Consider the following 26,456-nt stretch of genomic DNA (forward strand, 5'->3'; position numbering starts at 1 on the left):
TCTCAGGTGTCAGTGAACCAGGGAGAAATATGGTTCTCCTTGCCTGGAAATCTGGGGCTCACCAGATTGCCCAGTGGCTGTTCCAAGACAGTCTTGTTCTTTGTTTCCTTAAGATGGACCCTGAAACTCTTCCCTTTTCTGAATGGCGAAGGCAGATCTGGACCTGCTCCAGCACGTACCTTGCTGAGGGTCTGTGACTGACCCACCAGGATGAGGATGTTGGAGGCCAGGATGGAGAGGCAGAAGTTAAGGAGGATGATGGATCGCTCTGACCTTATATACCTGCAGGGAGCCCAGCACACAGCACCATCAGGTCAAAACTGACAGAGCAGTCGATTCAGAAGACAAATGGGTGGCTTTGTTGTTGTTTAACTTGGCTAAATTGAGCACATACCAGAGGATCGAACAAATAAGAAAGAAGCAGGTGCCCTAGGATTCTTTTTGAAATTCTGGCCATTAAACATCTAGCATTAACTTTAGATCTTCAATGCAAGATGTTGGTATATTATGTACATTAGGCCAGAATACTTACTCTGGTTGCTCATAAAGGTAATTGAACATGTCTTCACACTGAGTAGGTAAATACAGGAGAGCTGCTTTGCATTCTTCCTGAGAGACAAACACTGGTCAAACATTGCTTTAAAGTGTATCGAACACTAGAAGCAGCACTGACTCCCTCGCAGCTGTGGACGAGGACACTGTGAGTGGCTTGGGCATGGACCCCATTCCACTGATCTGCTTCCTGCTGGCCAGTGCTGAGGCGGTTGTCCCCACTCTGGCCCAAGAGTGGGCCTGTCTGCTGTCATAACTGGGAGCAGCACTTGGAGTGAATAAGTAGTCATGTGAGAGGAACCATCTGTTCCTGATTCCTGTGCCTGAGCTGCACTCTCATTCTCTGTGTTAGCTCAGTGGCAGAGCCATTTGTTAAACAGCAAATATTAACATGCCCATGCACGCCGTGAGTCCTCATGCTGTTCCTGCTGGATCCTGTCCCTGCCTTTCTTTGTGTCTTCTGTCATGGCGGCTTTCAGTGTGTCTGTCCTTGGACCTAGATGAGTGACAGCAAACCGCTCTCTGTGCACAGCTGACCGAGCTGCTCTGTCGAAATGTGTGTGAGTATGTGGCTGTGTTCCAAGTAGACGATAAAGAGCCCACCTGTCTACAAATGCGTTTTCGAACACCCTTTTAAAATGGAAATGACAATATCGATAAAACGAGGAACCCTGCAGGGAAAGCAGCTGTTGTGAAAGGAGATGCTGTTGGTTTGCAAACAGAGAGAAGGAGCCACTGAATGACAGGGTGCCGGGGAAAGTCGTCAGTGTAACACGTTTCAGGGAACCGGTATCAAGTCTGACCAGAGTTTTATGTTCATCAGTGTTTCATTTCCTCTCAGTTTTCTCAGATGTTCTAGTCTGGGAAACCCCACCTCTGCTGCACCCTGCGCATCTGCTGGAAGCATGTGGTGCTCTTCTGCAATTCCACCCAGCACATTGAATTCATAGCACTATAGAGATGGAGACTGGATTACTGTGTAAGGGTGTGGAGACAGCTGAAGCTGTAAGGGTAGGGGAATGTCTAACAGTTTAATCCATCCTTATTCAGAGAGAGTGCAGTGTAACTCCAGAACTCAGTATTAATGAATTGCACAGACTCCTAACTGCAGGGAAACGCACAATAGAATCACAAGTTTCTGAATTCTGGCCCATCCCTGTTTTGTAAGGACTCCCATACTGCAGGTTTGAGTCACTCTAGGGCGTACTGTACCTCCAGAAGGCCGCATAGATGGCCAGCAGTGTGAAGAGAGCCATGCACGAGATGGCACAGCCTATCATGAGGGGGACTGATGGCACTCCGGACGGACCCATTTCCTGCAGAGAAAAGACAGCAGTGTTAAAAGTCACACTGCCCCCTCGTGAACAGCCTGCACATGACCGTGACACCACATCCCAGCAGGAACAGAAAGAGTTCCCAGCACCGTGGGAGCAGACATCCTGAAACTGATTTCATTAAGTTCAAGGTGAGACCTGCGTCAGGAGGCTGCAAAGGAACAGGTAAAGGTTTATTCCATGTTAAAAAGAAAAGAGAACAGACACAACTTTTCAACTGTGGAGTTTTCTTCAGGTGAAACGTTGTGTGGCTTTTCTTTTCCTTTCACATTGAAACTGATGGGAAACGAGAGTATCCTGGAAGTAGGAAGAGCGTTGCAAAGCTCAGGATTCTTTAAGCTGTTCGGTGCAAACAAGATCTGCACTGGGGATCCCCATCGGAAACCAAGGTTTCTGAGAACAAGATGCATCTAACAGCAGGAGTCACAGAGCTACTGGGAAGAGACTGCCTGAACATTCCTGAAACATTCAAGTCAGCCACTAGCAGCAGAAGAGCAAAGTGGACCAAATTTTTAACCTTTTAAAATATTGTACCGTTCTTGTTATCAATATAAACACCATGGCTTCTTGATGGCCCTTGCCGAACTCCTCTTCTGAGGGTCTTCACAGAGTGCAGGGGGGCACTGTCTGACTGTGTTGGACAGCTCAGAGCACACAGCCTCGCTGCAGCACAGCTTGTCCAACCAGCCTTGGCGCTGCTTTTCCACTTCCTTCAGCAGAGCAGGGAATCGCAAACCTTAGGAACTTCAGGACAATAAAATAGAGAGAAAATACAGACGTACCGTAGGGCCGAAGGTAAGGCTCTGTGAAGTATATTGTCTTATTTTTTGTGTGACTGCTCCTTATCTTTTTTCTAGGTGCTCTCTCCTGCTTATGCTAAATTACTGCATTTACACACAGCCTAATTAAACCTAGAACAGCCAGTTAATGTCAGATTAGCATGACTACAATGACAGTGGGCCTTTTCCCTTAATAAGCAAATGGCGTGGATCATGTCTGTCATGTCCCCTCTCGATGTCCAGCAGGCGGACTCTGCAGAGCAGTCCAGACCTGTCCTGTCCTGTCAGCCTGTCAGTCTGTGGGCTGTGCTCAGAACCAGAACAAGAGAAGCAGGAGGAGATGGGGGAGGGGGTTTCTCTCAGAACCAGGAGGCTTATTTTAGCTGTGGCCTTGGTCTCCAGACACAAGAGACAGCCAAGTCAGAAATACCGTCATGTGTCGTACAGAGGCCTCAGAAATCCTTCTCTTTCCTCCTCCACACAGCCGAGTCAACCATGGCTAGAATCTGCCCACGCTCAACCCCTCCCTGTGCTTGGGGTGAGTGTCAGGCGAGTGGGAGGTTTATGGTTGTTAATTTATCAAGCATTACTCAGCAAGCCAGTTGGAGCTTTAATTACTAGTATCAACAGTCTGGTCTGTGCCCAGAGCCGGGTGAATAAGAGTCGAACAGAGAGCTGATCAGTTTCAAGAGGTTAGTGAAGGCACAGGATACTAAACTGGCAATGGTAAAATGGATTATATTTATTCTATTGAATTGCTCTGCACATCCTGATGATGGGCAGGAATGAACTGTTTATAAAACCACCTGGATTATGTTGATTATGTTGAAAACAGATGAAAACATGGGAAATGTGTGCCAGTGTTTTCTTATTTCAATGTGTTTGCTTCATGTCCTTCTGCGGAAAAAAAACAACAAATTCCAACTGACAAATATTTCCTGATTGCCAAAGGCAAAATATATAAAAAAAGAGATTATCTTCCAGTGTGTGGAGGCTTGTGTTATTGATGAGACTTCAAACTCTTAAGCACCCCCTACTCGAGATGTCCTTGGACATTCAGCTTGTTACTCCACAGTCAGAACAGCTGGAAAGAATATTAATAAATATTTGCATGTCATCCCTAAGGATCCCAAAGTTCTTTGCATGCATAAAGAGGGCCCACTTCATCCACCACTGCAGTGCAGGCCCACCTGGGCGACACACAGCAGCCCCTCTGCACCGCAGATCAGGGGGAGAGGTCGAATTCAAGAGCGACTCTAAGAAGGCTTACACACATCCGTTTAATGACCAGTAGTCAATGACAAGTGTCCCTTGTCATCATGCTGGAGCACTGGAATGGAAGTGTGCCACCTGCTGGTCTGCCAGTGCCACAGCAGTCACATGGCTTTCCTTGAGGTCTCCCAGCCCAGTGACCCTGCCCAGCCTTGCTGACACAACAAGATCAGGATACAAGGCTGTAATAAAGCTGCTCACTATAATACTGTAATATCGCTGTTCATTGTAAACTGGCTCTTGCTTTCATATCATTATTGTTACAGAATTATTGATAAATTTGTTGCCTTAACGGTTTCATTAATTTCAATAACCAGTGCAATTTTTCATCGTGGAGCTGTAAAGAGATCCCCTCTTTAGAAGCTCTTCAAAGAAGACTTTAAATGAATGATTCACATGCCCTGGAGTTCAGAGCTTCTTCCTCTTGCTGGTGAAAGGGGAAAACGGAGCCTTGAGTTAAATCTGCAGGTTCTTCACCTCCTCGGCAGGCCACGCTGGTAGCGCTCCAAGTGTTGTTAAATAATCCAGAGCAAGTCGATACTCAAATGCCAGAACAACGCCGGCTAAAGCCTTTTAATCTTAAAACTTTGTTTACGGATTCACAACAGAATGTGAATGAAGCTGGCATGCTACAGGGCCTGCACAGTCATAACTTACTGAAGGCTAAAAACAGGAACCAGGAGAACCTCCAGTGAGATCGGGATCACACAGCCACATGCAGGGGCCGAACCGCAATTGGACCGGCTGAAGTGTCAGGACGCATCGCCAGGAGATCTCCCACCAGAACAACGCCTGCAGAACAAATCCGTGGAAAGGGCCTGTGGAACAGGATCCGTGGTCCCGCCAGAACTGGGCCCAGACTAACAACCACCGGCGAACGCAGACAAAACGCTTGCCACACAAAGGGACAAGGGATCATGACACCTGAGTGCATGGAGCACCCCAGGGGAAAGCCAGGTTGAGTCCCAGGGGAGCAGTGCTGTTCTCTTGTAGGAACAGGAGAAGCACTCCTCCCCTCCAGAGCCCAATCTGGGTGGCAGACTCGTGATGACATTTACCTACACAGAAATCCATAACTGTGGACCGGATTCCTTCTGTGTTACAGTATGTATTAGAACAGGGTTATGTCTCTTAACTGGCTTGTAGCTGCATTGTAACATAACATCCAAGTTTGTTTCCAGGATGCTTGGCAAATCTGCATTTTTTTGGTCCAAATATTAAATTAAAGTAGCTGAAAGAAGTTCATAAACCAAGCGGAGGTGGAACAGAAACACGTTGTTTTGTTTGGGGACACACAGAAATGTCGCACAGCGACACAGGGCTTTGCTGCTCCTGCGAGCTCCAGCGAGCCTGACAGCTCCGGTGTGGAGCTATTTTAAGCCCAGGTTTAACCTACTTATCGTTTTTATTAACCAATGGTATGGCGTACGATTTACTTCCCCCCTGCTGCAATAATTCATTCTGTCAGAGGAAATCGCATGAGAAAACGCCTCCAGCGCCACGCAGGCAGGGCTCTTCGCAACCCGCCCTGCTCTGCACTGTCTTCGTGTGCCCCACCAGCAGTGCCCCAGCTTGGCGCATGTCATGCACTTGTCTGCACCTGACCCTTATTAAATCATCCCGCATTACGTTGTGCACAGCAGAGCAATCCTGAAATGAAATCGAGAACCAGACCATGTTTTTGAATCTCAGGTGAATTTCACTCAAGTGAGCGGTGAGTCTGAATCTTCCCTCGCAGTCCAATTATTTCACCATTTTGAAGGAGATGCAGGTGAGAGATGCACTGTATGTTTACACCGTACCTGCTCATGAATTTTCGCCTTCTTCTCGCAACAGTATAGCCCAAGAAGTACTGATTATGGGAAGTGTGCCCTCCTTAATTTCATTAGTCCAACTCCTCCTCTCACCACACTCCCGAACAGATGAAACCACCTGTCCAGCTCATTTTATCACTACAAGGCTTGAAACTATTTTTATTAGACAGATGTATCTGAGTGGAGTTTCCTGGAGCGGACTGTCAAGAAAAGCACTATATAAATTTAAGGAATTATTTTTATAAAGTTGCTACAAATTATGGGAATTAATGTTAATTAAGAAACCTATATATACAGTTAAAGATCTGTCTGTTTCTATAACTATAAGTCTGGCAGTCAGTCTATCAGTCTGTCCCAGCTGGAAAAAGCTGCACAGTCCTTTTCTTTCTGTATACTTGAAAATTAAGGTAGAGTTAGCAATTACTGATCTGAAAGAACAAAAACACAAAGTGCAGATAGACTAGTCATGCAGACCAAGAAATCTGCCGCACATATCAGCTAGAGAAATAAATAAATCACAGCCACGGTAAGTGTAAGTGTTGCATTCTCGTGAGAGGGGATAAGAGAGGTAATAAAGGCTTTGGTCTCCATGCTGCCTGCTTATAATAACAGCACAGGCTTACCCCTTCTATCAAACACAAAATTAATCCTGCATCACCTCAGATTCCAGCCCCTCCTCGTGCCCCGGAGGAGCTGGTGTTTGGTCTCCCCATCCGAAACCAGGCAACAGCTAGCCGGAATCAGTGAGTGAGGGTCCTGCAGACTTGTACAGCCATAGTTCTCACAGTGTTCCTCACAGTGGCCTCACAGCAGGTCTATCAAGCTTCCAGGGAAAGTGAATTTAGCTGCGGCTCCTCGAATGGAACCTCCCTCTTCCATCAAGAGCCAAGTACAGAAAAACCAGATAACACCAGATCCCAAGCAGCAGAGATCCCTCAAAGACAGTCCATCCATCTGTCCCGGGCATCCAAAGCTAAAAGCTTGGTTTGCCCACAGGAAAGGACCCTGTTTCCCTTGTACCTTCCAGCACCCACTCACAGAGTGACAGCCAGATAACCGAGGTGTCCAATATCCGAGAGGCACTTTCTGAACGGCTGCTCGTTTCATACGAGCCTCCAGATCACATGATTGCGTGTTCGGGGTGATCAAGCTGTAGGCGTTCAAGACAAACCTTTAAAGGTTGTGCTCAGAATGAAAGTGCCCCCTTCTGAGCAAAATAGCCACCTCCTCCACTCCGAAACTGTGTTTAGAGTCCACTGAGACAGAGTGAGACTTAGGGCCACCTGTGTTTGGGATTCGTTTGGAGGTAATGGCCGGAACTCACAGGAAATTCTCCTGTCCCTGGGAGAGGGGCACATGGGGGCAGGGAGGAGATGTCACTTTGCTGAATCACACCCCAGGGACCCCTAGTGTGAATCCCTGAGAAGAACGCTCAGCTGCCCAGACGAATCCCGCTCTCCCTTTTCTGTTCCCAGAACGGCTGCTCCTTCGCAAGAAAACAACCCGATTGAAAGTGGACAAACTGCTCCCCCTCAGGCGCTGGCTGCTAGTCCCCTGCAGACGGCTCTCTGCTCGCCTCACCTGGCATGGCCTTCGGAAGCCATCCTCAGGCTCTGAGTTCTTCCAGATCTCATGTCACTGCACCCGAATCAAAGTGCTTCCCTGCTGCGGTTAAGCGCTTTCCTTCTCCTCCAGCGCTGCTGCCTCCCAGCAGGATGTCCTGCACTTGGCTCTGCCCTGCCAGGGTCCAGGTCAGACTTTCGATTTGGTCAGAATTGACTTCATTTCATTCTTGGCTGGTGTCCAGACGAGACCTTCACATCTGCCATTCATTCCTCTAGACATTTATTTTCCTCGACCTGGATTCAACCAAACTGATCTAGATCATCTGATTTTCACTGCTGCCTGCTCTCCAGCCATAAACAACAAACCAAACAGGATATTTTCCAGAGGATTCTTGAAGCCGCTTTGCAGAACCCAGCCAGGAACCATGGGGTTTATCCGAAAGGGCAAAGTTTTAATGTAACTTGGGCTTAGGCTACGATTAATGCAAATAACTAATTTAGAAAAGTTTTTGTGTCACTTGTCTAAAACAAACCTGTCTATGATCCCCAGCACAGTTAGTCTGGTCAGCCATGATCCAAACCTCACGCAAGCAAAGTATAAGCATGGTGTAGTTTGAGTAAATCTCTAGAAACATTTCTTATTTAAAGGTTTGGACTTCAAGGTATTTTCAGTCGTGCTACAGGGGTCAAAATACCAAGATTCGCTTTATTCTGTAATTTCAGCTCTTCCTGCCTGTTTCCTATAATATAGTTCCTTTACAGGAATGTAATTTCCAGCAGTACTGTACTGGCACTAACTTTTAATTCATTTTTTTTCTCCCAGGGCTGCAAGCCCCTGTCACACCTGAGCTGATATTAATCTTTTCAGACCTGCAGGTAGACTGCACTTTTAACAGGTTTAACCTGCAACAGAGCAGTTTTGGATAGATAAAGGGGTCCTGTGCCATTTGCACACACACAGATACATTCCAGAATATTGCACAAGCCACTTCAGAGGGGAGCTGTGGCCACAGCAGGTCCATTCAGCAGCTCCCAGCTCCAACGCAGACAGGAAGTGGTCAACAGGAAGTGGGAGAGGGAGTGGGTGTTGGCAGGGGTGATTGGTGGCTGTGGCCGTGCCTGGGCCCAGCTGGGAGTACGTCTGTTTCCCAGCCCACACCGCTCATTCCTCAGGGGCAGTTTCCATCTCCCGGCCTACTGCTCTCCCTCCCTGCATATCAATCACTCTAATGGAGTTTGGGGGAGTTGGGGGGGGGGCATTCAGAAAATCTGGGTCAATACCAGTCTGCCTGCTGGGGACACTGGTGCAGGATAGGAGGGGGAGGAGGCTGATGGCGGTAGGAAATGGAAAGAAAAGGATTCTTTTTTTTCTGGCTGTTAGCGCTTGACAATGTCAGAGCCACTTCTCCCCAGCCAGAGGACATGCGCTTGTGCCGCAGCTCCAGCCTGCATTAGCAGGAGTAGCAGAGTCACAGCTCCGTGCCATCAGCAGGGACCCTCACGCGCAGGGCAGGCATCTCTGCACACAGTAACAGGGGCTGGGATTCAAGTAACGGTAGACAATTTTAACATGCTATGAACAGTGGCATGATAACCTGACATATTAAGGCATGGTGCTGAACAAACACCACCCTCAGCAGCATCCAATCGAAATCTTACACATCTGAGGACATATTTAGAGTATCTAATTAAACTACAAGCGCAGTCTTGCGAACAATCACAAGTATAGCTGGAGCTGTGCAGACAATGTACTCATTCTATTGGTTATCCTTCCCAAACACAACCTTACATTCCTCCTGTGGTCCTTACAACCACCCCTTTTAAGCTTCAAAGCGATCACAGAGGTTATAAAAATTACTAGCAGATATAATTATTATGCAAAATTATTATGCTCCAATGCTACAAATATTACTACTAATGAGAAAGAAAAAAATCAGCTACAGCACATGAAAAACAGAGAGTATGTGCCTTAATGAGGAAGTCACAGCTTCCAGCACTCTGACATGCAATCTGTGATCCCCTGGAAGGAGAGGAACTTTGCTAAACTGCAGCCCAGCGCTCATACATACAAGCTCCCACTCCATGAATTAATTTCACAGGTTAACAGATGCATCTTTAATGAGACCATTTAAGTAGAGCGATTAAGAGATGGAGAAAGTCGTTATTTTCCCCCTGACACTCCCGCAGTGTCTGGAGCTGTCCTGTAACTCTCCCCTCTCCAGAGACCTCACGGCAACTCCCTCGTCCCCGTAAGTTCATGCTGGCAGACGGGACCAACAGTAACGCTCGGCGCTCAGCGCGGCTGCCTGCCCCTTTAACTGCCACTGTGCTGGTCTTTTGTCTCTGACCTTGAGAACACGCACCATTTCCGAAACAGGACCCCCATCACATCAAGCCAACAAACATAGAGCATGTCTTTTTTTAGCTGCGCTTGTAAAGTTCTGGTTCCGTTTTCCATTTGTGTCCATGAAACGTTTGACTTACCAGATCTTTAGGCTGCTGAGCTAACACTGCGAAGGTGGAGATCTTCTTGCAGAGACATTTGGTGTGGACAGACTGAGATTGGAGCGTTTGGCAGCCCTCTGTGTCCCAGTTTTCCGTGCCAACCTCTCTGATTAACGGGAAAGAAAACACGCACACACACAGACACACACACAGAAAGACAGTGAGAGATATTCAAATGATCCGGCAGTCGACAGACACATGGATCCTATACTCTGGCTACATTCTCTTTCCATTAACCCTCCAAGGACTGCAGTGAGTTTGCTGCGCTGTACTGCGTTGTGCTGTGCCTACAAAGTAGGCGAATGCCCCCACTGCTTTCCTCTAACCAGCTTTCACCACTGACTTTAGCTTCTCACTTTTTTCTCTTTGACTTGCTTGGTTTGCATTTTCTTCCAGCGGTACAGCGCATACTTGCTAGTATACTGAGCAAACCGTGCGTCCGCAAGCAATTTTTTTAGAAATTTGCCCCATTGCCCCATCCTGCTCAGTATGATGACACGGACAGCGATCGCTGCACAGAGGACGAAAAGGTACGGTGTGATAACCTGAGTTTCAGTGAGAGCAGCTGGGGGAGAAGGGTCAGGGCTCAGGTCGGTCCAGGGGGTTTGGGCTGTGTGACTTTGCCATGCTCTCAGAGTGTTACTCGTCGGCAGGAGGGGAGATGCTCACAGCTGGCTCCCTGGTTCCCCAGGGAGAGACGTTCCCGATGTGGAGAGAAGAAAAACGACTTCGGGGGCACCGAGGCTCCCTGCTCGCTGGCAGAGCTCCAGAGCTGGAGAAAGCAGAGCTGCTCTGTCAGCACATCAGTCCTGCAGCTGTGCCCTGCCTGCCTCACAAGGCTGGGTGGCACAGAGATCTCGCACTCTCTGCTTTCAGGGCTCTAAATGCAGGGGCACAAGGGCCAAATCAAGCTCAAACAGCTCCGACAGATGCCTCAGCGCGACATGCCTGTTCCCCGTGGGTCCTCTGCCATCACATGTTCCAAGAGCACTTTTAACAGGTTCTTCAGTACTATGCAACTACAGAAATCAGGACACATTAAATGTACACAATCAACAAAGCTTCTTAGAAAGCAAATCAGTCATGTAATAATACTAAGAAACACCAGTTGTGTGATGGAGAGCCCAGGGGGCAAGAGAGGGAGAATAATAGATCTTGTTAGCCAGTTCAGACCCATATTCGGTCAATCAAGTACTGTTTTGGACTGGCAGTAAAGCCTGGTTAGTGGCACCAACATCAAGCCGATCTATACTAATTACATTTTCACTGAGCACACCCACTGCGCAGCGCCAGAAGGGCTGCTGGACTGGTGCAAAAAAGTAGGTTAGAGAGTCAAACCTCATTTATTTTTAGCCATCGTCTTTCTCTGAGTTACACCTCTCTGGGTTTCATTTCTAAACCTGGCCCTTTTTCTACCAGCATGAGGACCAACCACACCTCCTTTCAAACAACAGACTGTTGTTAACCTGCATACATTTTCTGAACAGCACGATTCTAGAGCTTTTTGGGGCCAAGGCCTTCGACTTTTAGTGCTGTCAGAAACTTGAGTGCCCTGCTTAGGGAGCCAGTGTTGCGCTAGCCTGCCTGTTCACACAAAAAGGGGGGATCAGGAGGCTGGCTGCTGGCATCATGTCCCCCTGCTTGCTCGTCCTTTGATGACAGCTCTGTCACAACTGGGAGAGCACTGAAAAACAGAGACGAGACCCTAGGAATCCCGAAGACAGCTGCAGAGCAATCTCTTTCATTCCTACACTTTGGATGTACTTTACAACAACGAGTAAGTTCCTCCATTTGTGGCGCAGCGTGTCTCATGTCTCATGAGTGACATTGTCCATCTGCCGAGCTCTTCTGCTGAGCCACTGAGTCCACTGAAGACCAGGGGAGCCGGATGACACTGCTGTGACAGAGCTCTGCCTCCGGACTCCAGTATTTCTGCTCAAAGCACTGAGCATCAACACAGCAAGGCTTCTCTCTCCTGAAACAGCCTGCAGGTGATGGCCCTGCACTTTCTGGTAAGCTGTTGTGGTTTGGAGTGAGAGACTAACCACAGACAGCTCGTGTTTCCACTGCCTTCCCAGATAAGCACAAGTAAGTGACTGCTGAAGAACGCTTTGGAGTGGAGCTTATAAGGTTAAACTTCAATCTGATTTAAAGAGGCTCCGGAAACCCTGGACTGTGCCCCTTGACAACTAGTAATGGGGAAAAGCAGGTATTTATCTTTAAACCAACGAGGATGTTATTTTCTTACATATTCCAGGGCAAAAAAAACATTTCCTCTATTCATTTCTTAATTATTTATCCTGAACATGCTAACGAGTCTTTGAATCTTTAACGAGATGGTTGTTTCCACGCTCAGCAGTGTGCCACGGAGCACAGCTTTGATGGAGCAGTGGGTGAAGGGCTGGCATACCAATTGAGCCTGAACGCGGGCCGGGTCTACAATTCAAGCTCACGATGCAAGGAATCGTTGCTCTAACACTATGGAAAATTTAATGAGAGGACAGGGTCCTTGGAGATCCAGCTTCCTCGAGGAGCTGACATCAAAGCGCTTTGAGAAGCCACCTTTAATGGTGCTATACAAAATAAAGTTTATTATTAATATTATCATCAGAAGGAATTCAAAGCCCTTTCCTGGGAAGCACATACAGGTACTATACACACGTTTCAGCAACACAATAAGGAAGGGCTCCGAAGGTTAGGGGGCAGGATGTGTTATGAGAAGGTTCCCAGTTCATGTCCTGGCTGTGCCACTCACTCGCTGTGAGCCCCCCACTGCCTGATTGCTGACTTGTTCTACTCTGCTTTGTTGTAATTTGCAGCAGGATAAAGTATTTAAGCAGGTACAAAAATTATTGAGTTCAAAAAGACTTCAAGGAGGTGAAGAGAGACTGGAATTATTCCAAAAAAAAGAGAGCTTAATTTCTGGAAAAACGATGACTAAATTCAAGCTGTAAATTACACTACTTCAATTAATTAGATATTCGATACAGAAAAAAATAAATGCAGCATTTTTTTCCCCGGTCTTTCATCGGTGTGCTATATAAACAAGGCAATTTACACCTGCAATCCAATCTTTTCAGCTCAGGTTAAATACAATTTTCAAAGTTATGAAGTAATAAGCAATATCTTTTGCAATTACCATATTCTGTAGGTCTAAATGGATCCTGGAAATTGGAAAGGCTGAGATAACAACATTCATGTTCACACAGTTTTTCATCTTTGCAAATTTTCTTTTTTTTGCCTGTCTCTGAGAGCAGAATACTAACGGCGGCCGAGGAGTCTGAGCTCAGGAGCAGCCAGTTTAACTCGAGGGGAAAATAAAACAGCTGTTTTACTCCTGTGCTGTAATCTAGACCATATTGCCGATTTTGTAAACACACGGGAAAAGAAATCTGAGGATAACTGCTATTAGCTTTGCTATTACTTAGTAAAACACTGGTTCGGAGATGTAATTAAACTGAGCCCCGGCCTGGCACAGCGGACCGGCGGTTCTAGAATTGAAGCGCTCGCGCCAGAAGCCGACAGGCAGGCCGAGAGATAGACACTCCTGCAGGACCAGCTCTTCTATAACCCTCAGCCTTGTCACAACTTTCTCACAGGGGTCTCACTCTGGTTGTCTCATCAGCTTCCTGGCTTGGCCTTGCTGCCACCTGCCCCAGAGCTCCTGCACCCAGGGGTGGGCACAGAAGGACAGACCCTGCTGCGTCCAGGGGCTGCCTCACGGGGGGCACGCAGAGAGCCTGTGGCCACTGATCACCAGGAGGGGGAGCTGGTCTGAGACAGCGGCTCTGACTGACAGATGCCAGTCAGCTTGATGTAAAGTGGCACCGGGTCCAAAATCCAACACACTGTGCCCCTCTCACTTCCTTTCAGCCTACAGACACCTTCATGTTGGACCACTTGTTAAAGATGGTTGAACAAGCTCTGTTATTATAATCAGCCACTATTTAATTGATGTAATAACACAATATGCCGCTGACTTATTGCTCTGATTTTATCATTGAGTTTCTCCAATGTCTTCTGAGCTGCTTTGCTCTTCTCTGCTGTGCTAAATAACCTGTGTTGATGGCCAGCACTTACACCTACTGTACAACTAGAGTATGGAGCTTCAGGCACCTACCTAAGTGCCAAAAACAACAAAAACACCACTAAAGTAATATTCCAGCGGGGTGGTGGTTGAGCAGGATGATGCAGTGTGTGCTCTAGAATTCCCACGTTACAGAACCACCAGCAGAGAAGAGAATGAGTGGAACTACACATTTCCCAACTTAGTAACACCGCCGGTCCTCTAACAATCTTGCAAGAGCTGCTCTAATGGGGCGTCAGCCTGTGGTTTTATAGACCCCTGCCATTTCCCAGCTTTTAAATAAAAGGCACATGGCGCTTGGCAAGAGCCCTGCCATGAAGGGGTGCTGTGATTGTGAGGATGATTATCAGTATAAAGTGTTTTCTTTTCAGAGGTATTTGTTGAAACGTTTACAGAAGGATTAGGAGACATGATTAAGCTTTATTTTATTTTGCCTTTCTTAAACGGCATTACACGTATAAATATTAATCAGGCTCTTGTGAGACAGAACAGAGAGAGCTCAATTTCTGCAGTGACCAACATTAAAAGATAATCATGTTTTCAGCTAACAAAAGAGGCTTAATGTAGCTGGAAGGTTCGTACTGGATTAGGGTCTGTGTGCTGCACAGTAATTATCACTGATAATGCAGGGGATCCTACTGTTAGTTGCTCTGCAGTGGGGGGGGGGGTTATTAAACAGTTTTGGAAAAAGGTTTCTGAAATTCCTCACAAAATAGCCATTTGGAGGATGCTCATTTTTATTCCTCTTTTTCTGAAATAATGTACAAGGCCACCCAGAGTGGGACCACCTTCCCCTTCCTTTTTTTTTGCATGTGGAAGTCAAACAGCAGTTCTCTCTCCTCCTTCCCCTCCCGATCCTGAGGGAGCCCTGGAGTCCCAGGAGTGGGGTGCACGCACGGAAAGACACAGAGGCAGGAGGACGCACTGTTCCCCCGGAGGGGACAAATAATCTCGTCAAATTCTCCCACAGCCAGCTCTCACGCAACACTGGCCTGGGTGTCCGGGCGCCTGTGAGGAGATGTTGGTAGGTTCTAAGAGCAGCGGGGCACTATTAACCGAGACCCCTCCTCCTCTCTCAACAGGGACAGCGATGCCAGCATCCCCCAGTCCCCCCAAATCTCCGTGCCCTGCTCTCCAGGGGGTTTGGGGGGGGGGGTCAATCACCTTTTGTTTCTTCATTCAGTGATCGCTTAGCAACAGCACAGCTGTCTACACACAGATACATTAACGCGCAGAGCGCCAGAAGCCCACTTTCTCACGCTGGAAACTTTTTCTTTCACAAACTAATCCGAGGCAATAACATCAGCAAATGAAGCAATTCGGCACTTTTACTCCGGACCGCTGGGTCTCCCCCCCACTTCCTCTTAAAGCAAACTTATCCAAGAGCTCAGCAGCTCACTGAATTGCACCACACCGTTTCACAGAGCAAGGCTGACCGGAGCCGCACACAGCAGAGCCCCAGCCCTGAAAACACAGCAGCACAGGACTGAGGGGAAACGATTACACCTGCATCCACACAGCTCCATTGCCCAGCTCCCCGTCTGCGTCTGGACAGAGAGCAGCCCACGAGCTCCAGAGAACAGGAGGCATCACCAGCACAGGGCAGCGAGAGGGCAGACTCACATACCTCCCTCGGAGCGCGAAGGGAAAGGGTTCACGGACGCCGAGGATAAGGTGGAACGCAGATGTTGCTGTAGAGACAGGGAGAGATGCAGCACGCCAGCCCCGCGCCGAAGATAATGCCACGAGAGAAAGAGATGCACTTTATCCCAGTTCAGCTCATTTTAAACATAAGATGCTTAAGGCTTAATGTCTGAATGCATTAAAAGCAGGGGGAGAGAAGCAGGCAGGGAAGCGTGGCATCAGGGGTGAAAAATGACAGCAGAGGCACATGTCTCCAGACGGAGGGTTAGGAAACTGTCACTGTCATCACCGCCTTCATTATAAAATCTAGATTAAAACAAGATGCACATTATTATTCGGGTTTAGGTTAAACTTCGATGTGCTCATTCATATGTAGTCACTGTGTGCACCTTCATACTGCACACAGAATAGAAACCGCAGCACTGACCAGCCCAAATCTGCATTAACACCTCCGAGGCAGGACTTCCTGGAGCTGTTCAGCTGCCGAGTGTTACATCGTTACAGGAAAACTCTGCAGGAATCCCACCTGGGCTCAGGCAGCAACGTGAATTAAGGATCTACTAACCAAACTGCTGACGAGCCGGCTGTGACAAACTCCTGCTGTGGGACGGAACGGAAGGGCCAGACTCCAATCCCCCTTCTGGCAACGGGAAGACACAGGGGCGCAGGGCAGGAAGCTGCTGACATCCGACCAGTAGGAAACGAAACGTGCCCCTTCTCCAGCCAGCCAGAAAGAACTGGCAGGAGTGGTGGCTGCCGCTGTGCTTTCTAATGGGGTTAGAAGGGGGCTTAGGCTCGGTATCCTTGAGATCTGGTGTCTGAGATTTAGACGAGGCTTGGGATTAGCTCCTCAACAGCAGCAGTAAGTAGGCAACAAGCACTGGCCTGCTGATCATGATCATAGATACACATATGACCTCAACTGCAGGATAGCTGGCCTCTAGCTCAGGATGGTGTCCCTGGCCAGCCAACAGGGCAAGCCATAGCAAAGCCAGTGGGCACCGCGGCCCAGACTCTCCTTGAGGTCACCTTGCGTTTCTGTTTGCTAGAGTAAATTCTCCCATCGGGACTCCTCCCGGAACACCAGCAGCATGTTCAGTCAATCCGATACGGGTTCTCTGGGAGATCCTAAAGACACAGATCTGGAACAGGCTTTCTTTTCTAATCCCCGCCACCGAAGCTCCGGCTGGAGAGGATGCAGCCACGAAGCCGCCAGCGAATCGGTGGCTGACAGGCAGCAGGAGCAGGCATATGGGCCTGGAGAACAAGGCGGGATAAACACAACATTGGCCGGCCGACGCAATCCTGAAATATGTCAGGATGGAAAGATGGATATGATCATTGTTAAATTAGGCGAGACAAGGGAGGGGGCAGAGGGAGACTGTCTGTAACACTGCCCAGCTCATTTTAATTTATTCCAGCTCTCCCAGGATGCCAGGGCTCCTGTCCCTGTCCCAGCACTGTGCTTGCTGACCAGTCCCAGAGGCTGACAGAACCTCGCCCAGGAAAACGGGCTTTGCTTCTGGCTGCTGGATCTGGGCGCTGATCTCTGAGCTGCTTTCGCAGAGATGCGTTTCACAATTTCACAACGTGGAATAAATGGGTAAATCAGAAGGCGCGGAGGATGGATCCTGACTGTCACGGATCCCCCCGGTGTGGAGAATGTCGGAAGTAGCGCTCGTCTCCGGTGAATACTGCTCGACAGTCCCAGCCATAAATCTAGTGGAGTCGTACACCTGGAGACACCTCCTTCCTCTGGCTCTCCTGATCGTGGAGCGGATGCGTTCAGGTTTTAAAGGAATGACTATAGTGCTAGTCCATTGTATTCCCGGTCTAATCAATCATTTCAGGATGAGAAAAATGTCTCCGCTGGAGGCTACGCTAGAAACGTTTCTCCCTCCCTCTGTCTGTGATACAGAAAATCTGCCAGCATCATCATATCACTGCACGTCTGGGGGGATACCTGGGGGATCTTATCTGGGACTTTTAATCAATCTGTAACCCGACAGAAGAGACAGTGAGCAGGGGTTCAATAATAGTAAGAAAATGTTGAACAAAGGAGTAATTTGTTTACCGGTGTTATTCCTCTCCTTCCCTCACTCTCTTCCGTATCCAAAGACCCGGAGGGGGAGAGAGACGCAGGGATGCAGCCGGCGGATCAGCGGAACCGGAGAGCAGCCGAGCCGGGGCAGAGGGGGCGAGGAGTGGCCGGGGCACAGGGAGGGGAACGCGGGGGGCAGCGTTGTCGAGCGGACCAGCTGGCGGGATTCTTGTGGCGATGCGCTGGGAGAAAGGAGCAGCGTGCGCGGCTCCGATAAGCCAGAAGCGGCTTCTGTGTGGCTCCTGTCAATCTCAAGCCAGGGACCAGCTGGGGATTTGGAAGGGATTTGCACATCCCCGGAAATTACCCACAGGAACAATTAATTTCTCTGCCGCAGCCAGATTTTGCTGGGCATGGCCCTTCCCCACATCGGTGCCAACTCATGAGCATGTGCCGAATTTCACCATCCAGCTTCAACAAACACCTGGCTTCCGTTTCTGTCTTCCTTCTATTTCTCATTTCCCCGTCTCTTCCTTTATCAGCTCCATCAGCTGAAACACTCCGTGTTCCCGGGGGAGCGGTGCGGTGTCTCAGTGTGTCCAGTTACACAACATGAGCGCTTCTCTGCTGCTCAGATTCTCACGGTGCCTCCTGTTTGTTTCAGCCCTCAACTCAAGACCGCTACAAAAAGAAGTGTCTTGACACCACGTTTTCTGATACAGGATACATTTTCCAAACCTAGCTAAGGATCAGGATGTTTTTTTCAGAAGGGCTTTAAGCAGAGGTCGAGCCATGTTGACAAGGAATCTTTATGAACAGAAAAAGTAAATGAAATGTCTTCTCCTGCTGTACAAAACCTCACAGCGTGCTATGCTATGGTTTTTTAAGACCTACTCTGCTCCGCTCCTCTGCTCTGATCACTTTTGTCCCACCTCATGTAGGTTGCTTGTCCACGCTGATGTCTGCTTCTGTGAAAATGAGGCAGAGGATGTATGGACAGCATTGAACCCAACAACTTAAACTGCGAGAAATGCGCTATTTCCAAGGCAAAGTAAGTAATAATCGAATCAATAACCGTGGGCAGGCTCTTGTGGTGAATCATCAGCTACGAGCTCCTTTGAAGAGTTTCCACCTGTGTTGGGCTGCGGTATTTCCAGTTATTAAGGAGATTAAGGATCATAGCTTAGAATATTAAAACAGTAAAGCAAAACCGCAGGTGAGTTGAGTCTCCTTTGATGCTGAAACACTTTCTGGGGACAATTCTGGCGGCTCACCTGGGACCCCTGATTGATAACAGGATCGCTTGCTATAGTGGTCAAGAGTGAGGCAAGACCAGAAGAAAAGCAAATCTGGGAGCCAGTCAAGTTTCTGAAATGCAAAGTGTCTTGTGAGCTGAGAAACAGGTTCTGACAGGCCCCGCGTGGACTCCCAAGGCACCACACAGATGCAAACATGGAAGGCAGGAGACAGGAGGTTGAAAAAGAGAGAAAGGGAGCCAGAGGAATACATATATCACACAGTGAAGGTCAAGACTGGCAGATAAATTAGATATTGACGAAAATAGCTGGGACTCCTATCCACAAAGAACCCACAAATTCCAATTACACACTCTGTCAGTGATCAAAAGTTAAAAAATAAATAAAACAGCGGGACACTGCAAAGCAGGCTCTTCAGGGACCGAACAGAGGTTCGAATAACTATGACAAGAGGGGTTTAACTGGGTCACATCTGTCCGTGTTATTCTGTTACAGAAACAGCACACAACAGAGGAGAGAGCCCTGCAGCAGCGCCAGGAGAGCAGGGTCTCTTCATCACCGAGCGCCAGAGTCCTGGACCCCCGCTGTGGGGATCAGAGGGGTGGTCGAGGGCCTGACGAGGCCTGAGCAGGGGATCAGCAAGACGTCAATCCATCAGTAACCAGAAAGCTCCTCTTTCCTGACATTCCCCGGAAGCACAGTGGACAAGGCGGAAAACAACAGTCCCAGGCAGGAATCGAACCCAGGACCCAGGGTCACCCTTGGAACCTAAAATGTGTCTCTATGAATGTGTCCTGGTTAGCATTTGGCAGCATCAAATGTTCCTGGACAAATGAAAGTTTCTGTGAGCAGGGTGTCCTGTGACGTTCGCACATCGTTTCCGAGCCCCGAGCTGAAAGGGAGGGGAGAGAGGGCACTGGAAGTGTTGCCAGCGAGACAGTGACTCAGCATGGCGAAGGTGAGGCTGGCACACAGCCAGCAGCCCTATTAAATAAGGAGGCACTGCACCAGACCGTGGGCAAAACACAGCACTCTCCCGGCCTGAGCCTCCATCAAAATCGCATGTGTCCCTTTTAAAAAGAGTACGGACAGTCACATTAGGATTAGTTTAGCATGCACTAGGGAAGAAATGCAACACAAGCACAGTTATTAACAACTATGCTGTGCCCTGGCTCATATCCAGGAGATTAAAATGTTTGAAACTGATACACATGATTCACTTAAAATTTAGCGATTCAATGGAATTGCAACATCGCTGGTAATAAAAACTGATTAAAGATGAGTTGTGGTTGTGATTCCTACTACAACTGCTTTGGCCTGGGGGAGACACCCCAATTGCCCACTGACACTGGCAGAATAATCACTGCGTCTCGACATTCAACAAGCAAACGGAAATTCGTATGGGTGTTCAGAAGCTGAATTAGGACTGGCTGGACACTTCTCATCGACACCCTGCTTCAGTGTCTTGAAAGACAACTGTCTTACAGTACACACCAGAGGAGCAGAAGAATGTCAGAGCTGAGAGGATTTAGAAAAAGCTGATGTTTCCCTTTTTTACTTCAAGTAACAGGGTGACTTTAAAAGCTTTTTGCTATTATTTGAAATTTGCATTTGTGACTTCCAAGTAAACTCCAGAAATTGCGTGCTGTAAAAGTACTCTGGAAAGGGTGAGAACGCTTTTTTTTGCATCTTTAAAATTCTGCATCAATTCCGAGAAGCTCTGACTTCCTGTGTGGGAATCTAACCTTTCCTTCTAAATGGGCGTGACTATGTGCAGGTGCACACAAAACGGGGCGTGGCACACATCCTGGCACACTGCATCCCTGCACAAGAGAGTCTCTGCCGCAGGCTTCAGGCTTGAGACATGCGCGGGTCATCTAATCTCCTGTAAGAGCTGAACTGATGTCCACTGTTTGTTAGCACACAGAAACCAGTCCATGTCCTGCAACATGTTTTCCGATGACATGATTGTGATGGGACAGATGTTCTTCAGGAAAGGGACGGATGAACAGAGAGGAGCTGTCAGGAGCACTGTGTGGTACGTTCCGATCAGCACAGCTTGCCAGTTCTCACTCACTGTCCTTCCATTGAGAGAAGGAGTCACTCAAGATTACGAATGACTCAAGACTACTGCCAATGATAGAAAATACAGAAGTGATTACTTTGAAACCACTGGAAGCTGGTAACCTGATCTTTTCCAATCCCAGAAGCTCATGACAGCTGGACCATGTCAGGACTGCAATGGCAGAACTCAAGGAGGTAGACCTGCATGTTGTACTTTTCTCTTGGGACCACAATTCCCACCCCAATGCCCCAGTATGGTGACCGGGAACACTGTGCTGTAAGAGATGCCACCTTCTGGCACTTTACACACAAACACCTGCCTTCGTGCTCATTAAAGAGCCCTGCACTTTGCAACAGTGTCCTGGCTTTCCGCCACTCATACAACCTCACCATCCTAAAGTTCCCACTAAACTCAACTGGTGAAGCAGTTTCTCTCTCTGATCCTCCCCTGACCTGCTGCTGTCGCCAAGGTGGGGCTGAACCTCAGGCACTAAGATCCTCGGGGATCAAAAACACTATATACAAGCAAGGAATTACAAGGAAAATTATTTCTATACATTCTGTTTTTCAGCGTGAAAAATGCACAACATGGATTTGCTGCAGCTTGAGGGCATGAGCTCAATTACTGCTTCTCGATCTCACCTCAGATTTCATTAGATTCTCTCTCTTCCGAGCTTCTAGAATCTGACTTATTAAAAAAAGGCTGTGTGCTTCCTGAACTCAAGACCGGGCGGCTCTCTCCAATTAATTTTGTTATTTGTTTTCACCCCCTAGTCCACCTGTAAAAAACTCTCTCTCTGGTTGGGAGTCTGACCATCAGCAGTCAAAACTTCTCTTCCGAGTGGCTGGGCACTGCTGGGGCCCCACGAGGCATATGTCACCTCGCCCTGTGTCAGGGCATGGCTGCCAGCCCGCCAGGCCTGGCACAGCCCAGCGCCCGCAGAGCCCTGCTCTGCTGCTCAGGAGCAAGGGGCATTTCTGTTGCCGCGAGCACGTCTGGGACTGCGCTTCCACATAGGAATCCCGCCTCGCCTTCCAGCCCACCCATCCGTTTTCTAAACGCTCCGTCCATCTCGGGGTGGCAGGGGAGCTGGAGCCTATCCCAGCAAGCAACGGGTGCGAGGCAGGAAACACCCTGGAGAGGGCATACACACTCTTTTTAGGGCCAGTTTTCCCAGAAGCCAGTTCACCTACCAGCATGTCTTTGGACTGTGGGAAGAAGCCCACACGGACACAGTGAGAACATACAGACCGCACAGAGACAGTGCCCCAGGAATTGAACCCAGGGCCGCCGTGCTCAGAGGCAGCAATGCAAAGCACTGCGCCACCGTGCTGCACACCTTATAGCCTCGCAGAACACACAACCGCACCTTAACACTCTCTTGGCTACTTCTGCTTTGGATATTTGAACATCCATTCAGAGAGGCTTTCTGAGTGGTACAGAGCACTGCTTGCGCCTGCACCCTGCAGCGGATCATCGCAGGGCTCTTGTCCAGCTCTAACACTCCCTTCGGCCCCATCACACATTGCGGGCATCTAATTTCATTGCCGAATAATGCAGTACAGCAATCTCCAGCCCGGTGCTGGCCACGCTGTTTCTGCACGATCCTTCAATAAACAGCTTTGATGAAGTTCTCGGATCAATAAGCTACTAGCAGCCTGCAGGGGTATGTATGGGCCAAGTGGTTTCAAGCGGTTTGTAACCATCGTTTCACTTTGGGGATTGTGCACCTCAGCACAAATCAATAGCAGGATTAGACTTACAGCTCACTAGAGATATCTAAGAGAAAGTTTTAAAAACGCATACCAATAAGTAGGTAAAAAGTGGGAATGACCAGCAAACCTCCATTGGCTGTGTGTAGTAAAATACAATAATATATTACGTAGTACAATATAATTTCAAGCATGTCTGCATCAAAAAGACCCAGGAGGCTTCCAAACAAACGCGGGAAAATAGTCCTTACTTGTAGAAGAAAATAAAATGCTGCCCCCTCAAGGTAGCGACCACTTAAAGTTTCAGAACCATAGCAGCCAGAGGGTGGACTGTGACACACAAAGACCATCTGGGGGACTGGGAGACACAGGCCGGCCTACAGACTGATCTGCCGGAGACGTGGAGCGGAGCACAGCCAGAGCACAGCAGCCTGAGGCACAGCCCCAAGTGTCCGAGCACCCGGAACCAGAGGCTGCCTGCCTGCCAGGCACACCAACAAGCAGCTATAAGGAGACGGACCTCCAGCTTATTAAAACTAGGAGTAGGACAGCCTCCAGTCCTGGCAGAAACAGAAATAGTAACAGGGTGCTTATTTCTTTTTCTAGGTTGCACAATAATACCTTACAATCCCTTATGTCAGTCACAGATTTAATGAAGCAGCTTTTCAAACCAAACATTCCCGACATCCTGCACATCCCACAGAACACCAGCTTTCACCCCCCTGCACTTGGAATTCGGAGATTCACTCCGAGCCCTTCCGCGCGTCGCGTGTTCGACTGGTGCAGACCGTTCCCTCTTCTGAAAGCTGCAAACGAGTTTACGAGCTGCCCCTTCCTCAAAGATGCAGCTTGTGCACAGCACATCCGTCTCTGTCAGCCCTGCTGGCCAGGAACACACGGCAGTCACCTTGAGCCGCAGTGTCTACCCAGTCAGCCTCCGGGCTCTCCTGACTGCCTGTCTTTCTCCTGGCTTGACGGAAGCTGAAAAACATCTGGGGCAAAATGCCAGTAAATCTTGATAAAATGGAATTTCCTAAGGTTCGTCTTCTTTTAAATCACAGAGCTGTGCATTGGGACTGTGTTTATGAGGATGTTTTATCCTATAATTCTTCTCTTTAGCAGTAGAGATTGAAATTCAGAACTTCCTTTTCACAAACTTGTTACAATACCTCTTTGTTTCAAGGAATGAGACCTCGTTTTATTCTCGACAGTTTATCAGCAGTAAATCTAGTCTCCAACATCTCCAGCTTTAAAAGCCTGCCTGCCAGGAGTGCGCATGGGCTTTGGAAAGACACCTGGAGCTCCCCCTTGAGGACGGGCACTTACTGTGCGGCAGCCCTTCAGAGCGCCAGGAGCAACTAACAATTACAATGGGAAGTAATTACACGTTCCATTAAAACATTCAAACAAACTGTACGCCCCCAAAACCTGGAACAATAGAGCGACCCAGATTCTTCATTTCTACCATCATCATAGTGTTACTGTGACTCTGTCTGAAGCAGATTCTCCCTCCTCCCCTGCCCTTCAGTGATGGGTGAAATGGGTCCCTTCCTACAGTATAGGCGTAGTGGTTTGGGAAGGAAAGAGCTACAGTTTATAAATGCAATTAATTATTATCAGCCAATCACTTAAGTACAACTTGTGGGCCGTTTCAGCAGTGGAATAAAATGAGCCAAAGCACGGTTTAAAGTGATTCTACGCGAGAAAGGTCTCTGCTTCAAGGGGTAAGTGCTAATTCATAAAAAACCTCATTGGTTCGTGTTTCTGCGAGCCAGCTGGCTAATAAAATGACACTGAAATTAAACTTTCATGACAGGAGCGCCGTTGAAACAAGGGCTTATTTACTGCAGTTGTACTAAATATTGTGCTGCCACTAAAGAGTATAATAAAGACACTGTCCGCCTGCGCTATTCTTCCGCACCAAGGAGCTGGACAAATCGCCACGATGGCAGCTCTTTCTGTGCTGCTTCAGGCAGGCAGATTTCTTTAAAGTTCAGCCTGCAGACGCAGTGGAAGACAGAGGACCAGCTTCTGCCCTCCTCTGCCAGCCCTAGCTCTGTCAGCTCTTCACCACAGCACCTAATCAGGGCAACCCAGCTCTCAGCGAGATGTTTTATGTGATGAACAGAGAAACAGTTGCACATTTTCAGTTGGATGTTTTCAGCAGGCCCCACTGAATGTGATGTTGATCTAAGGCAGGGGACTTTCAAAGCCCCAAGTGACAAAGTGGGTCTGTGAACATACTGTATTTTCTGTGAGCTGCTGAACAGCCTGTACCTTCCTGTCATGGAGTTTCATCTTCTTGCCCTTTCGGAGTCTGAGAATCTGAGGCTACAAACCTCTTATCTCTTGACATTTAAGGGTTTCAAAAGCATTATCTCCCTCCTTTACATATTTTGTCTGCAGTTTATTCTCTGATAACAATCAAATTCCTCCACATCTCACAGCACTTTTAATCACCCATTCTCCCACTTGTTTAATTATTCTAATTTAATTTTGTCTACACGGTAATCTGTTTTTTTGCTAATCGACTTTGGTGTGTTAAATTGGGTTTTCTGTGCGGCTAATTAGCTGATCTTATTTTCATTCTAATCAAGCTTTTAGCTCCTCTTTGCCTGCAGTTTTTCTGTTAGGCTGGGCCCAGTATCTCTGACAATAAGAAAGCAAAACTGTGCTCGAATTTTTTTTTTACTAGAAGTCAGAGGAAATCAAAGCCTTTGTTATTAAGATGCCACCCTTTATAATTAATTTCCATCTTAATTTGTAGAGAAGCTCTGGAGTGTGGAACTCCCACTTGCAGTTGAGGACGTGAAGCTGCTGACTGGTGTGGAAGAGCTGCGGTACAGGCCTGCCGTGGGCATGTGCTGCAGGAGACATGGGGCCAGTCTGGATAAGGAGCAGCACAGAAATCACGTGGGCAGGTCTGTTCAGCTAATAGCCTCTAATCTCCACTAAGCCTGGAACAAATGCACACGCTGCGACAGAGCTCCACTACACACTAACACAGGAAACAGGGAGGCCCCTCTGTCGGCTTGATTCCCTTCAGTGGAGCTTCGGCGCAGGCAGGGGCGTCGACACAGCAGCCCCGGCTCGGGAGCCAGCACCGCGCACAGCAATAACAAACTTCCCAGGCCGGGAATTCCAGGGAAGGTGAGGGAAACCGATCGACAGGTTTCCTTGCTCTTCTTCCAGAGCCTCACAGCGGCGCACAAGGGCAGGAGAGCTCTCCCTGCAGTCTGGAGCCCAGCTCCTTCCTGGAGATGTCAGAGTAGCGCTGGCTGGAAACCAGGAACTCTTTCTGAAGGGTTTATCTTGAAAGTGTATCCAGTATCAGAGGAAGAAGCCTGGCTTGCCTTGCACAGAAACCGAAGCCATGGTGGGCATTTAATCGGTCTGTCTTGCTGAAGTTCTTCAGGAGCCTATGCAAGCTCAGGGGCTCAGAAATTGTTCCAGTGCCTGTGAGTCTTTGAGTGCGGCACTCTCTCCCCCTCTGGGAGGGCCTGGGTGACCCCCTGTTCCTCCCTTATGCACAGAACACTGGAGTCTGCACCTCTGCGAATGTAGCCTGAGCCCTACTGTATTCCACAGCGCCCCCTGTAGCCAGGCCAGTGCAAACACTCACTTAACCAGTGACAACGAATGAGATGCCCTTACATGGACAGCCTGCTCTCCTCATGCACCCCCAAAAAACAGTAATAAAAACTCTGACTCTTCTCCACACTCTAAACTCTCAAACAACGAGTACAGCAGAGCTCACCTTCTCCAGATCTACAGTTTTACATGCTGTGCTCCTTGCAGGCTCAGCGGAGTGGCTAGTGACAGAATGAGGG

General features: G+C 48.4%; 1 protein-coding gene across 16 annotated transcripts in view; it reads right to left on the minus strand.

Moving 5' to 3' along the window:
• adgrb2 (adhesion G protein-coupled receptor B2) overlaps nt 1-26,456 on the minus strand; it is a 164,212-nt gene that overhangs the window by 30,288 nt on the left and 107,468 nt on the right. For all 16 annotated transcript variants that reach the window (XR_011190951.1, XM_069195381.1, XM_069195382.1 and 13 more), the window contains 3 exons: nt 9,801-9,927; nt 1,765-1,868; nt 180-282 (listed from right to left, as the gene is read on the minus strand). Coding sequence is in view for 15 of the 16 variants with exons in the window: in XM_069195381.1 (XP_069051482.1) it covers nt 180-282; nt 1,765-1,868; nt 9,801-9,927 (334 nt within the window). In the remaining variant the exon portion in view is untranslated. The remainder of the gene's footprint in view (nt 1-179; nt 283-1,764; nt 1,869-9,800; nt 9,928-26,456) is intronic.

This window comes from Lepisosteus oculatus, chromosome 11, assembly GCF_040954835.1.
Source record: "Lepisosteus oculatus isolate fLepOcu1 chromosome 11, fLepOcu1.hap2, whole genome shotgun sequence".
Classification (NCBI taxonomy): Eukaryota; Metazoa; Chordata; class Actinopteri; order Semionotiformes; family Lepisosteidae; genus Lepisosteus; species Lepisosteus oculatus.